The sequence below is a fragment of the Perca flavescens genome, chromosome 7 (assembly GCF_004354835.1).
Source record: "Perca flavescens isolate YP-PL-M2 chromosome 7, PFLA_1.0, whole genome shotgun sequence".
Classification (NCBI taxonomy): domain Eukaryota; kingdom Metazoa; phylum Chordata; class Actinopteri; order Perciformes; family Percidae; genus Perca; species Perca flavescens.
In genome coordinates this window covers 21,263,355-21,279,279 of record NC_041337.1, presented here as the reverse complement: position 1 = coordinate 21,279,279, position 15,925 = coordinate 21,263,355, and the positions used below count along the sequence as shown (strand labels likewise).

The 15,925-nt window shown below is 44.4% G+C and overlaps 1 protein-coding gene across 4 annotated transcripts in view; it reads right to left on the bottom strand.

Annotated features, from left to right (window-relative positions):
• rerea (arginine-glutamic acid dipeptide (RE) repeats a) overlaps nt 1-15,925 on the bottom strand; it is a 131,769-nt gene that overhangs the window by 73,337 nt on the left and 42,507 nt on the right. For all 4 annotated transcript variants that reach the window (XM_028581991.1, XM_028581994.1, XM_028581993.1 and 1 more), the window contains one exon: nt 8,423-8,933. In XM_028581991.1, the coding sequence (XP_028437792.1) occupies nt 8,423-8,789 (367 nt within the window). In that variant the 5' untranslated portion in view covers nt 8,790-8,933. The remainder of the gene's footprint in view (nt 1-8,422; nt 8,934-15,925) is intronic.

The window sequence follows — 15,925 nt, the reverse complement described above, 5'->3', positions numbered from 1 at the left end:
AACACAAAACCAGTGTAAGAGTGTGATCAGCTAATAAAAAAAAATGGGTTTACATATTAACGTGTAAAACACAGACACTTATTTGATTGAAAAATACATTAAACCCTAAAAACGGACCTTCTATTCAGATGGAAACAATGCAACAAGCTATTTAACTGCTCCCAGGGTTTTGCTGCCGTTTGGTGCAACGGAGCGTAGCACTCTTGCTTACATTAATGCACACACAAGGCCTTCAAGACGGGCAATATCTTTCCAATCTGTAAGCTTTGATAAAAATAAAAAAGCCACTATATGTAAGATTTGCACTGACAACACAAACTGGTTCTAATTTCACCAAAACACATGCTGAGCTGTTCCTTGCAGAAGGACTAAGCCACACTTTCCCTTACAAAAGATGAGCGGCTAGCTTTATTTCAGCGACTGACAGTGCCATCATCTGTTATTTATTTGTTTGTGTCAACAGAGTTATCGATCTGGCTGTGGTTTATCTTACTGCTTGCAGAGGAAAAGAGGGGTGGCAAAGATATTAAATGGCTCTGACACCCAAGATACCATTTGTAGAGGGGCTGGTGTGTACGAGTATGTCTGTGACATCATGGGCTTTGTTATTTGAGAGGCTCTGTGTGTGCGTGTGTTTGTTTGTAACCCCAGGGTGGGCTTGTTATCTGCTGTGGGCTGAATGAGCTGTTCTAAGGGGGAGTGGGGGGTTTATCGCCCTTGCTGGCTCTGAGTGACGCATTATATATATCTCTCTCACTACTGCCCTCTTCTCGCTTTTCCCGGCTCCCTCCATTTCTTCCTCCTCTACACCCTCCCTGGAAGTCATTTACAAGTAAAAATGAATGAAAATATCCATCAGTGCTATTGTGTGATCTGTGAGCAACACAGTTTGTGTGTGTGTGTGTGTGTGTGTGTGTGTGTGTGTGTGTGTGTGTGTGTGTGTGTGGGTGTCGAGAGAGGCAGAGAGAAGCGGGTGGAGGAAAAGGGAGCAAGATGGAGGGAGTGGGGGGAGGGCCGAGAACAAAAGAGACTAATCTGAATGAGATGACATGTTTCGGAGGAGTCAAATCGGGGGAATTAGGGTTTAGTGTGCCTTCACCTCGTCGGCACATTCATTTAGAGGGGCCAGATCTACGTGTCTACACCCCAGAGCACACCAACAGGCATAAAGAACAGACAGTGAGAGTGAAAAAGATAGGTGGTGGGGGAAAAAAATGAGACAGGGATCTAGCTTACTCATTCACAGACAGTCCATTCTTCGAACGTCAGAAGCACATTTGGAATTCATCCTGGGCACTAAAAATCGACTACCTCAAGGGCATTTTTCTGAGAGCAACTATAACGCGATTCTCAATGAATGTGAAAGTTAAAACCCAGTTAATGCTTCAGACTCTGCTGTTTGAACGAAAAGGAGGCAACGAAGCTCAGGGTGGTTGGGTGGGGGTGAGGGGGCTCGTTGAAGCGGGCCACACGGTTCCTCCAGGGTCTGCCTGGCTTGTTAAACATTCCTGCCATTTTGTGCATTTGGAAGTGGGTCTCCTCGCTCAAGTGGAGAAGTGGAAAGGGGAGGGAGGAAAGGTTTAGCTGTGGGTGGGGGGAAGGGCAGTTTTTAAAGGGTTGAAGTGTGTGCTCGTTGGATGGATGGAGCCTTTCGCTGTAGGAGGGAGAACCACAGCAGGGCCTTTGTAGTAGAATGCTCTCATTCCCTCCGCAGCCGTTAAATTTAACTTCTTCTACTCGCCTCCACCCTACAATCCACTGTCGACCGCCACGCCACCCAGACAGATAGAGAAAGTTCAATACTTTGACACGGGGAGATAATCACGAAGCTTCTGAGCGCAGTTCCTCAGACCCGAGCACTTCACCGAAACCTGATCCTGCCGGTCACTGTTTCTCCAATTACATCGTCACCGCTGAGTTCAAGCGACCGAGTATTCATTGTTATAACCTTATGACATACACACATATACACGCACACAGCAATTTTCTCAGCTGTAGCTCATTGTTCAGCCAGCCATTCTCTTATGGCTGCCAAGCATGTCTAATCTAAAACACACCTAGTCTCAGCAAAAGAGCTGTGTTCTACTCTCTCTGTATCAAGCAAATAAGATGCCGTTTAATTTGCTGCAGCATTTCAGCAGAGGGGAGGGGGGGGCGTTCTTAGATAATATCAGCTTAGCGTTCATTTACGAGCCTCCAACAATGGAAAAGCCACATTGTGAACAATCATGTATGCCAATGGTTTGTAAACAGTGATGGGGGGGAATTGGTGCTGTGGAATGAGAGCAGCTAAACACTGCAAGAATATGAGCATATTTTAAGATACAAGGCAGGCTTGTTAAATCAAGAGAAATGTTTGTTTAAGTCGTGCTTGCAGGTGGTGAGTGCAGGTGGTTAACCATGAGGTAGGACGCACCTGCATTGTTAAAAGTGGTGCTCGGCTCAAACTGCCAGAGCACACATGCGCAAATGCACGGACACACAGACACACCGCAGGGTAGAGTACAGCCATAGCAAAGCAACCCACAGAGTGCACTGATCCTAAAATTAAATAGCACAAGCAATGCAATAATGCAACACGGGGACGGGACGAGAGGGCCAAGAGAAAAAGGGAGACTGGTGTCATTACTGATCCAGCACCAACTGGAGCCTCTGCGAGCAAGACCAGCTGATGACCAAGGCTGCCTTGTGCCACTTCCTGCTGGGCCGTCCCAGTGGGGTTGCGTAACAGGCAGTGAAGGCCTGGAGGCACACGGACACTTTTCTTCTTCCCCCAATTTTCCTTCCTCTCTCCTCATCCACAAGCCCAACAACTCCCCCATTCTTCTCACTGGAAAAGCAGTGGGAAATACCTGGCAACCGATACCATCAGCTCTCTACAATAGGGCAGGCCTACAGCTGACTGAGCTCCTAGGGGAGAACAGAGGCTCTTTGACAACACTCCCCCCACCATACCCCCATCCCTCTCGGCTAGCCCACGCTTTCTCATTTAGCAGTCGGCAGGTGGTTGGATTTCACTAAAAAGCCCTTTTCCCAGAGTCTCTAGCGTGGGGAGAGATGGGAGAGCTGAGAGGGTTTTTTAAAAATAGATCTGTTCAGTTAGCGACAGGCTACAGATTCACACTGCTATGTTTCAATATGAGATGAACCAAAGGGCTGGTCCCTTATGTTAGCTTAACTGGAAACAGCAAACTGATCGACAGCTAGCCTTTATAGTGCATGGGATGTGCTATGTTAAATAAGCTCTAGCCTTGGATGTCTTGGCTCTCCACAATATCTGATCCCACACTAAACCACATTATATTGGCTTCTCAAGAGGCTCCGTACTGAAAACAGAATTAACATGTGTTGTGTTCCTATGAAGTATAATAATAGTATTAATAATATTACTTTACTCTGCATCTAATATCCATTTGATAAAAGGCACTTAAGTTGCACAAAATGTTTTGGCAATGCAAATTAGGGCTGCAGCTATCGATTATTTTAGTAATCGAGTATTATTCAGTATATATCCAGTTATCGATTAATCAAGTAATCGGATAAGAAATACTTTTGTTTTATTGAAGAGCAATAATACACAATAGTTTGGTTTAATTTTCGGAAAAAGCTACATTTATATTGCCTACACTGCTTACAATATCATCTCTCAAAAAACTAAACATTAAGTGCATTTAAGTGCCATATTACATTGTTTTTGAAAAAAACATTTTCTGGAATGCAATAACAACCTAAAACTAAGGCGTACATTAAACATATATAAACATTACCTTAAGTTGTGCAACTTAACTTACAAGTTTCAACCTGAGACTGATCTGTATATAGGCCTATAAGTATATATTAGTTATACTCAACCTATTTTCATTAATATATTTGATTACAATGCTACACAGCTCTGTTACACTTATGCTAGTAGATCATTGATCAGCTGTTTCTCCATGAAGAGAGAAAGAGAGTGAGAGAAAATGGTGCACAATTTTTCGCGCTGTTTTTCCGAAGGGATAGTCAACAAGTCGGCTCTTTAGATCAAATTGTGGTCACCACTACGTATTTTCTTGCCTTTGTTTTTGGTAGTTGTTGTGTTTGGTGTAGTTTCATCATCCATACGACTCGGATTGACTTTTGTCAGGTCCGCTTCGTGGAATGGATGATTAAGTCAGACTCAATGTTTTCTATCGAGATGCTGAAGCATTGACGTCGTGCTATTATTGTGGTAAACTACAATGATTTTGCAGTAGACACACTGTACAGAGTTTTCGTTTTAATTAGGTTTGAACTGATTCCAAACTTTGGACACTTTCTGTCGTTTTCTCCAGCCTGTCTCTTCTCTTAGCCCCTCACTATTTACACTCTCTTCATTTTGTAATCTGCGCCGTCAGTCTTCATTGCATGTGTCGCCAGTAGCATCAACCTTTTGTGCAACAGTAATAATCCTCCGTGCGGAAACACCGTGAGCGATACAACGTTGGTAACATTGATTAAACAAAGCTTCGAGGCAAATCATTTTGTATCAAGGTTTTTTAGTAATCAAATTATTCAAATTACTCGAGGAATCGTTTCAGCACTAATGCAAATTTAAGGTAGGTAGGTAACTTAAATTCTAAGTCAAAAATGACAGAATGTAACAATATCTAAAGGTTTGGTGTATTAGAGCAACTGCAAGGAAGTCAGTTAGCCAGCTACGAGCCTTAGTGAAATTCTATTGTGCAAAAATTCACTTGTATTATTAAGTTTAAAATGTATAACTGAAGTGACTATGAAACGGTGTTCTAATGTGAATCTGCCACACCTGTGAATACCAGACGTGGTTTTAATAAATGTCACCATTTGCAACAATAAAGATATTGTGCATCATTAGCAGTAATAACAATATACATTATATACAACATGAAGTCAATTACAACTGCCATATATCCAAGAAAAAATAAGACATGGCAGGTTTGTGTGACTCTGCCAACAGTCGGTCCTGAGTTTGAAGAAAGGGGGGGTGGGGTGTGTGTGTGTGTGTGTGTGTCAGACATAATCCTGCTGCACAGTTTACTGTGTGTGCACAAGACACATACAGTGACACACACATACAAACTCCCCAGAGTTCTGTGGTGGCTGCGGCAAGAAATGCCAGCTGTCCACATCAACAACTCCCCCAACACTCATACACACAAGGTGTTTTTTCTCAGACTAGCTTGCAACCTCTCTGTATTATTCACTGCTCTAACTACACACACCTATCACTTTCTAAAAAGAATTGTCCTGTAACTCCTTCCTGAAAAGTGGATTGGGTGTGGCAGCCATGTTGTGTGGCATAAACTGAGGTAGAAGGGCAGAAGGAGTGGAGGGGGGCAGGTGGTTTCCATTAGCTCTCGCCATTTTAGACAGAGCGGCCAGCCAGTCAGTTAGGAAGGAAGGAGACATGCTACGTCAGCCAGCCGCCTGCAACGCCAAGCAGAGTCCTGCTGCAGTGGAGAGAAGGGATGAGCATTGTGGATAGTAGTGTGTGTGTGTGTGTGTGTGTGTGTGTGTGTGTGTGCGTGTTGCAGCAGTGTGCTTGTCAGAGATAGGAACCGTGTCTATGGCTGTTAAAAGCATGCTTTGTATACGTGTTAGTGTGTGCATGTTATGCGTTACAGTACACTTGTGAGTGTGCAGAAATACTGGTTTAGGGTACTGTGTATGTGTGTGTACTGACAAGTATTTTGTGTGGCGCTGTGCTCCTAGGGTGTCTAATATTGATCCCCCCATGGCAGTGTGTATAATCTCTAGAGGGAGGATCTATAATCTGGGGTGGGGGGTGTAGAGTATAGGCTCTGGAGGTGTCTGGCCAGGCCTGGGGAAGTGGTGAGAGCTCAGCCACAGGGCACAGATCAATTTGGATGTCTGTTTGCACTGCATCAGGCTGTTCACCCTGGCATCAAACCATACCAATGGCCTGGGACAGAGTCCCCTGGCCACCACCACAGACACACCCCTCCATCCTTTTCAAAACAGCAGCACAGCTACAGTTAGCTGCAGGCCCACCTATTGGTCGATTGCACTTCTCCTTCCACCCTTCCCCGTCCAATCGATGTGCACTAAGCCGCCTGAACCCATCTTCAAGGGATAGAAAGGCTGAGCAGAGAGATTGGAAGGTGGCTGGAGATTGGGAGTTTGCAGACAGTTTCAATACTAGCTTACCTGTTATTTCTTATGTGATAACAAGGGCCTGTATGTTTCTAAAGCTCCCCGTGACAAAAGCAATCAAAACAGTATTTTGGTTCACAATTTCTTTCTGCGTTGCTGCATGGCTTTCCATCACCGATTTCTTCCCTCTCCCTATGTCTGGGGCGGTGCAAATCCCTCTCCAGGGGTGGTTAGTTTTGCATATTGTGTGTCACTAGACGGCTATAAAGGGATTTAACATTTAGGAAAGCATAATCCATTGCAGGCTTTGTGCCTGCCTAAACTGCACACATCAAATCTGATTGCAAGAAGGCTGCTACCAATGACCAAGCAGGAGGAAGAAAAAACACACTGTGTACTCACAGGGTTTATCACTTGAACAATGAGCTGGGGAGACAGCAGGAGGTCAGTTGCTGAGGTGGAGGATCTTCTACGTTGACAATAGGAGGTAAATTACAACCTACTGCATTGGTGCTGGGGCCACCCAGCACCCTATCCTGGCTCATCCCTAATCTAAACCAATCTAACAGCTCCAGTCTGTGTGGTGGGAGCAGGTTGTGACACTTGGGCCTGTTCTAGATCTGTCAAACTAATTGAAGGAGAAGACAGGCAACATAAATATTCCCTATCAACCAGAGACTGGCTGTGCTGTGCGCTCGGATGTGGAAATATAAATATTCGGCAGGGCTAATCCACTGAGACGGTCGACTTTGTTTATATGCCTTTTGAATGTTTCATTGATGTGACTGACTGCTCACCCCCACCCCTCTCTACTCCCCCCGTCTCAGCATGGTTAACTATGAGACAAAGCGCCGGTGCTCTCTCTATTAAATATGAAATGCAGCGCAAAAAATGCTTCAGTGGAGTCCGCTGCAGAGAGTTAAAAAGACAGCAATAAAGAGTCAGTAACAACAAGACTTGGGTTCAGTGTGACTGCTTGCTTAAGGACCTCCACCGATACCAGTGTAGAGATAATTTAGCCAACAAGATTACGCAGCTTGATGGAAAAGTGTAGGGTGGGGAGGTCTGGCTGTTTCACTGCACCTACTTAAAGTTGTCTCTTTAGTAGTTGAAAAGAAAAAAAGTGTTTGTGTGAATGTGTGTATGGGTAGGTAGTTGGAGAAGAAAATAACCTAACACACTGGCTGAAATTTCCTACATCTTCCTATTAAGTACCCAAACAATGTGGGCCAACCCCCCACTACTTGACCTTTTGCTAGCTGCTAGATAGAAACGAAAAGAAACTGCAGTGATTTAGTTGCAAAGCAGATAACACTGAGCAGTCAAAGTAGAGCAGGCTACACACACACGACAAGCCATCCTGGCTTATTTCCGACAGCGAGAGTTGACATCCCGCCAGCCCCCCACCCCCCCTCTCATACAACCAATTTCTAAACAGTAGGTGAAAGAAAGGCCATGTTTACAGCTGCGGAAAAGGTGGTTTCTCTTTTTAGCCTCATGCATCAGATGTAATAAAGATGCTGTACCACAGAAAACTAGAGTACCTTTTGGCCCCAGAGGAGATAGCATACTTTCAGTGAGTTGGATGGTGTTGGGATGAAATCATTATTATGGCTGTCGTCACTATCACATCATCTAGTGAAGCACCACTTTGCTTTATTGACTTAGGCCAAGACAAAGCACAGAGTGGGTCAACTTGGAATTGATTGTATGATGCATTGGCCTCTAGCCTGAAGGAGTACTTCTGCTGTTACAGAGTTGCTACTCTGAAGAATCTGCAATCCCTCAGCAGCTTATTGCAACAGAGAGGACTGTTTCCAAGAAATAAATCAGTGAATTATAAAAAATGTGATGTTCAGAAGATGGGCTCATGATTACCAGTAAATCTGGGAAATTGATTAATGGAGATTGACTTGGGTTTACTGCAGTTGGTGACCAGGCAGGTACTGTCAGTGACATCCACCTGCTGACACAATTAGTAGGGCTGCTCCCTCTTAGTCGATTAGTCGACTAATCAGTCGTTTCGGTCTTAGTCAACTTAGATTTCTTTAGTCGATTAATCATGTTTTATGCTTTTTTTCATGCTGAATGACTTATTTCCAAGAAACGTACGAGCACATCTCTGGTAAACACAAGAATTATAGTGGTGCTTTTGCATGACTCTTTGCGGAGAAACTCAGATTTACAGATCTGTCGATTAAATCAACTAATCGATTAGTTGATACAATTGAATGAGTGTTAGTCGACTAAACATTTCTTCAAATTGAACACAGCCCTAACAATTAGATTAGCTATTACTAGGACTTACCTCCGGGTCTGTAAACAACATCGTCTTCTGTGATGAAGGACGTGATTTCTCCGTTTTCTGTGCGCTCGTAGCGTGACTTCTTCTTAGGCGTCTTCTTCTTGCCCTTCTTGCCCCCATCCTCGGCCGTGCCGCTCCCTCCACCTGTGCTGCCATTTTCGTTGTCCTCATCCTCACTGTGATCGCTCTCTGCATAGTTTTTGGCCCCGCCCTCCAGCGTGCAGCTGCGTCGGGGCCTTGAGCTCTCGCTCTCACGGTCGCCCCGGTCCCCGTCCTGCCGGCGGGACTTACCAGCCTCTCTCTTGTCCCGGTCCTTGTCTCTGTCTCTGTCCCGCTCTTTCTCCCTCTCCTTCTCTTTGTCGGCCGTCATGATCCGCCACGTGCCTTCCTCAGTCCTCTCACGGCTGGGCCTCCGTGAAAGGTAGACTGTGAGCCTGGGCTTCAGTCTTCTGAATTTACCAGTCAAATCCAGGGAAAATTTGGCCACACCAACAACCCCAGTGTTTCAGAAAAGCTGTGGACAAGAGAAGAAGGACTATTACCATAACTATATGTCAATAACCATTATTCTTACAGTAAATGAGCTACATTTTCTAAATGGAAAAAAAGGTTGGTTCGTGCTGGAGGAGATCTTTTATGGGTGAGAAATACAAGATTAGTTCCTAGAGATCAGGCAGCTGTGCTGACTCTTCTCAACATCACAGTAATGGTTGGCACACCCCTCCACAACCATGTATACTCTGGAGAGCACTGAGTAGCTTTATCAAAGAACAGAACCTTGTAGCTTCCTGCTCAAACATATTTCCATTCTTTCAGAGAGGCAGTAAAACAGAGTTATTTAGGGGTAAAAAAAGTGAGGGAAGTCGTAACTGAATAAGCATAAAGAGGTAGTGCTGCATTGAGGATGAGGCTGGCAGCAAACATAAGTCCTCAGAGATAATGTGTCGAGGGGCTGTTCAGCACAAGACTCCGCTTGCAATGGCCATGGGAGAGACACAGCATAAAGCTCAATGACAGAGTTAACTGGCTAGCTTCTCTGCAGACCATCTGTGATGACACCAGGCTCAATTTTACTCGTGTGTGTGTGTGTGTGTGTGCGTGTGTGTGTGCGTTCTGGCTTACTGGACTGCACCCCACCCAAAGTCACAGCCCTGGCTGACAGTCACCACTGTGTTAATGTGAAGTGACAGCTCTGGAGGGAAGAACACAGCAATCTACTGGGTAAGGGAGGGGAGAGAAGCTGAGCCAATCATTCGCCATGCTCAGTCCACTGCCATTTTCAGCTATCGTCATTCACTAAAAAGAAAACCATCTACCACTTTCTCATGCCATAATGAAATCCTCCATAAACAGTGAAGTGGGCAAAGCTGAAGCAGTACGCTGTCTGCACTACACTCCCCCTACACACTGCACCTACAAAGGAGGCTTCTCATTTACTGCCAGTGTTTACCCCTCCACCCCCACCGCAACAAATTAACTAGAAATAGTTATTACAGCCCCCAGAGGGATCAGACCAGGCAATCAGCACCCGCGTTACCATGGTGGTAATAGCAGGGTGGGAGAGGGAGTGAATAAGGAGAAGGGGTAGATATTGAGCCAGGTAGAACAGACCCAGCTTCGAGTAAGAATTATACAGCAAGTCTGCAAGTAGACGTGCGTTTATTAGGAGGGCTAGAAAGAATGTGAAGAGTAAAAGGAAGGTGGAAGGAAGGATTTTGGCAGGCACATACACACACAGATACACGCACACACAATGAAGTACGTTTGACAACGGCGCTCCTCAGCAGCGGGTGCTGTCATCTCGTGAGCAGACACCAACTGACAGGGCAGCTGCTCTTGTCGTCGGCTTCAACACAAACACCGGGCCTGATTAAACCGCAGCCTCGTCACAGCCCCATTAATCACCTAATGATGAGTTACCAAGGCGACCACTGGGCTGCCAGCATATACACACAAGAACACAGTGCACACACTGGATGCATGGGCTCAGGAGAGTTTTAACGTGCGGACGGACGCACACACACACACACACACGTTGGTGTGCCAAAATACATACTGTGCCCCCTCCTGTGTCAATATCCAGCAGCATGTCTTGGAGGTGTGAGAAACATGAAAACATTGATGAAGGTACCATTTGATAGCACAGCTCTAATCCTGGAAGCTGCCAGAATCTGTGTATGAGCTAAGCACCTCTCTTCTCCTCTAATCAGTAACATAAGCCTTTTCCACTGAGAGCAACAAGGACCCTGAACTGTTGCAAATGGAGGGCTGGCCCATTCTCCTTTGATGTTGTGGGCTGCTATAAGCCTCTGTAAGTATCTTTACAATCTAGTTGCTATTAGTTTGCATCTGGATACACTTTACACAACTGCCTCGTTCCAATTTCTGTATCTCCAATTACCTTTCTGACTTACATACATATCTGTATCGATTTAAAAAGATTCCTCATACAGACATGCCTCTTAATTGTTTATTAACTTTTACTAGTCCATTTACAATATGTTTAAATGTCTATGGTGAATTTGTTGCACATCAATAGCTGCAGTTTGATGCAGAAAAAAGCTATTTGAAGTTTAACAAAGTGAGTAAAAAGGAGTGAATCAGTGTGAAGCGAAGTAGTAACACTGTGGCAATGAAAAGTCATAATGTATTGATGGCTGACAGGGGGAGAAAGAGAAATTAAGACAGAGAGAGAAAGCGAGGGGGAAGGCTCTCCACCCACAACCAGGGAAACAAAGTGGTTAGTAGAAAGCAGCGCTGGCTGCCTGGCCGACGAATAACGCTATGACGGGGGCAGGTGAGGCTTGGAGCTATTACACATCAATCACTGGGCCAGGACCCTTTGAAAGATACCAGCTGTCTTAATGGAAAAGAGAAGGAGGGGGCAGTGGCTGGAGAGGGGTTGAGGGGGTCCCAGCCAATATCATCAAATCCACCATTTACATTACTGCAATTGAGTCAAGGGCTTGCAGCCAGCGGGGCCCAGCTCAAATACATTTCTCTTTTCTGAGGCTGTTTAAATGAGACCTCTGGCTGAAAAACCACACAGTTTGTGGCTTGATTAACACATCATCCCCCACAATGGCCACACAGCAGGTTTCTGTTACTAAACACAGCTTCTTCTCTTTTTTTTTCACTCTCTCTCCCAAACAGCCTTTTAAAAAGCCATGTTTTATTCATTCCAATCACTCCCACATTTACCCAAATCCATGCTCATCTCTGTAGTTTTAATCAAAACCTGTCTAAGGATAAACAGCCAAATGATCACACTGTGCTTGAGTACTTACATAGCTGTAGGGTTTCTCTTTTTTCAAATTTTAGTAATTGATTATCTTGGATTATAAATTTTATTCATACAGCATCTTAAAGAATAAATGATACAGAAATTAGAAATGTCTACATTTAAATGCAAAATAGAATCTAACAACAATATAACCAGCACAGTGATCCACTCAGTTTTAGGAGAGAGAAAAGTCATAAATGGCATATTCAATTGGAGAATTATGAAGTAGCAAAATGTGATTGGCAAGGATTTAGGGTCGGCTTTGCAAAGGGATTGAATGAAATACTTGCGTGAATACAGATTAGAGGAGAACAATGTTAGCATGAATATACACAGGCTCATTAACAATGAGGGCAACTCAAATTGATCCGAATAAACCAGCCAGATCCTCAGCAGTGCACGGATCCTTGCTGTGGTGATGTTGGGCTGCAGAAGGTTTTAGTCAGCTCCAATCCATTACTCAGTGCGATCTAATCTAAGCTGCCTTCCAAGCCCCCTAGAAACAACAGCACAACGAAAGGCTCAGCTGGAGGCAAGGTGTAGGCCACTTCATAAGGGATTCTCTGTGGTCTCTGCACGCTGCCTGCTTTGTCTTACCTGGTGCAATCATGGCTTGCTTTATTCTCGGAGGCCCTGTCTGTTTTAGTTCACATTGGCAGGGCAAAGACACTTGTCTGCTACACTTGTTTTTCAATTCACTGATGAGTAACCACATTTTTTCCCCTCTGCTAAAGCTGTACTCACAGAGGCTCTATTTTTAGCCGGCATCCGGGGTTAGTTTAGTAGGTAAAAGCCATGCTCGAGAAAAGATAGCTTGGGGCTTTCCAACATCAACATTTAAACCTGCCTAGAGACACCCATGGTAAAAGCCAAAGCACTGCTACACAAAAACAGATTCTCATGCACAATGACACTGTGTACAACAATAAACTATCACTGTCTAAAAACATTAAGACAATTTTCAAAATCCCCCTGGGCTAACAATAGCATTGGTTACCTTCTTTCTGTAATACAAACAAATACCCACTAGGTCAAACATATTCTCTGTCCAACAGTCCACAGGTACTTTCAATCACAGACATGAGGATCAGACTGTATGCTCCACAGGGTCTAAGCCTCTACTCCATCTCTAAAGGAAGGCTAAATCCTCCTCTAGTCTCTGTTTGTGTGCTCTCTGCGAGGGCTCCAAATGGCCCTGAGGGGGCCGCTCCACAACCCAAGATGTCCATTATCTACAGGGTCTGTGAGCAGGCCTTCATTCCGCAGCCTAATACCAGCTACTTCAAGACCAGACACAGTCCCTCTCAGTCTGCCACGTTTGTCTGGCTGGAGCGAAGCTGAAGGCCATTTCAGCAGCTCTGACTGCTTCACCAGGCATCGTGTTTAGAAATGGCTCCTGAGGGAAATGGCAGGGTTGTCCATTGTCACCCTTCCCCTTTCCTCTCAATGAGGCACTCTTGAGAAATGTAATCATGAGCAGGCCAGTAAAGGACCTCTCCCCATGTGTCATTGATAAGAGAAGCAGGAGAATGTGAGGTATGTGGCGGGAGAAAGCGCTATCATGAATGTGGCTCTTAATAGAGTTTCCCCTGTAGATCTGTGGGCCGCTTTTTTTTTTGCAGTGTGAATAAAATGCCTAAAATGAAAGGATTTCTAGTGTCTTTCACCCCTGGAGAGACACTGACAATTCAATTTTTTGGTGAATTACGTTGTAATGGAAATTTACCCAAAGGTAAAGCTGGGGTCAGAAGAGCTATAAATACACACTGGGAGCATTCAAGCCTCACTTGCACTAAAACATCTGTATCATATATGTATCTTCAAACATCACTATAAAAATGAAGCAGAGCTGTAGCAAGGGGAGGAGGATGTGAGTTACACGGCATTTCCTCAAGCAGACGTATATCGAAAAAAGATTTACTGGGAAAGAAGAAAAAAAACAAGTGATTTTGTCATCTGTTAGAATGAAAGGACTCTTGAGATTTTAATATTTGAGCACTCAATCATGCATCACTTGCACTGATATTCTGCAATCAAACATCCCCACTCTTCCTCCGAGATCTGCCTATCAGCTTAATAATCCTATCCGTCAGTTCAACTCCAACTGGTAGTCTAAATGAGCGTGGGTGAGGAGGAAATGTATTCATATGGCTGCCCTACATCCTCCAGGTACTGTAATCACTATGCCACACAGAGCGATGTGCCAACACAGAGGAAAAACTAGCATAAATTGATTAGAGCGAAGACAGATAAGACAGCTCTGAGGTTTTAGACTGACAGCACAGGCCGACAGGGGCACAGAGGGATGTCTCCAAGACCAGCTACCAAAAACAAAGCCATTAGGTCATTACACAAAACGATTATTTCAACTAAATTATTTAGCTATGTGATGACAAACTCTGCTCTCTCCTTGAGCAGATGGTCAAGAGGGAGGGGGGGTGGGGGAGGGGGGGGGGGAGCGGCAATGCCTCCATTCAATGTCTTATAATGATCCGAGCCAAAAAACACCTCTACCTCTAGATACCACAGGATGGTATTACCTCTAATTAGGAAGGGCTATTATTTCATATGCAAACGCCTCTCCTCTAACCACCCAACCAACTATCACGATTGACTGCCGTTACAAAATAATATAACAAAAGGATTCTACGCATAACAGCCCCCTTTGTCTGTTACCCTCCATGCTAATTTAAGCATTCTCGCAACCAGAGCTATAACTCACAAGTGAATGTGTGAGAACTGGAAATACGTTCTCCGGTTTGTTTAAGGAAAAAGACGGCTTAGAATGCAGTCAGCAGGGAAGGTGACTAGGAGTGGAAAATTCAGTGTAGCGTTCAGCCATCTCAGTCGTGCAGGCCACTGATCCTAGGTAAAAGGGGAAAGCACCCTCTGCAGTGCGCAGAGGGAGAACAATATTATAAATCATGACTCTGTGAGGCAGCTAGCCACGTTAAAGCCACAGACGGGGCAGTGTTGTTAATATTAACGTTAAAGAGTCTGAAGGAGTCAGACATGGTTTACTACCTGGACCACAAGCGAAAGCTTAGGTCTTAACCTAAAAATACATGCCAGCTACAAAAGGTAACTATTTTTCCAAAAACATAAGCAGCAGGGGGCTGGAACAATGGGCTTTTGGGAAAATATGAGAATAGGGGCTGGATATTACACAGTGTACTGTAGTGATCCACAGATTAACTCTGCCTGTTCATGTGTGAAATGGAGACTTGATCCCTGACTGATAGCGCGCTATGCCTCAAGCAAACACAAGCTGCATATTTTTCATCTTTCCAAACACCTAGCAACTGCAATATATTGGATTACACATTGCATCCTTCACTGTGCAACAACAATGGCACATTAAAAATACCGCCCGACACAACATAGCTCAGGCGGACTAAAGGCCTGTTGTCTTATTTAAACCGAAGGTGAATGCAGCTGGCAGTGTGGGGCTGAGTTGCTGTGAATAAGCCTCAGATATTCTTGGAATGTTAATGTTAGGCTTTGACCATGGCAGTCTCACCGACTTCTCCTCTCATCACTGGGCCATTAATGACGATGAAAACACAATTTAGGACTGCCTGTGCCAATAACAGACTCTTTTAGAATAGAGAGAATATCTCCTAAATTATTTGCTTTCTTAATATTTAGTACTAATACCAACAGGAGAAGAAATAGTGCTGGAGTAACCGTTAATACTGCACTGAATTAACACAACGTTATAAGACACAATTGTTAACTAATCCCATGCTTGCATTGTGTTAAAACACACCATATGCCGGGCTCATGCATAGAAAAGCAGCCTCTAGTGCTTCTGCCATCGCAGTTGCTTAGTGGAAATCTAGGAGGACAGCTTTGTGGAGGCTTGTTAAAATAGCTTCCCACTGCATCGGCAAGCTTATAAAAAGCCACTGAAAGCATATTCACTACAGTACAGCATTCATCTAAGTGTACATACACATGTGTCAATCTAAAATGTGTAGGCCATTGACACGCACACTTACAAGCACACAACATATATAAACAAAAAAAAAAAAAAAAGCTGCTGCTGAGCAACTGTATTTGCAGTCCAGGTCAGAATATGTGCTCAGCCAATAAATGGCTGGAGTGTAATGTGCTTTGACCTTCTATCTTTCTTTCAGCAGCTCCTTACATATATTGCTGTCTCTCCTCATATATCGTTCGGGGCAAATGGCGCCCTTCACCCTGCTCCCTCCTGTCCCCTC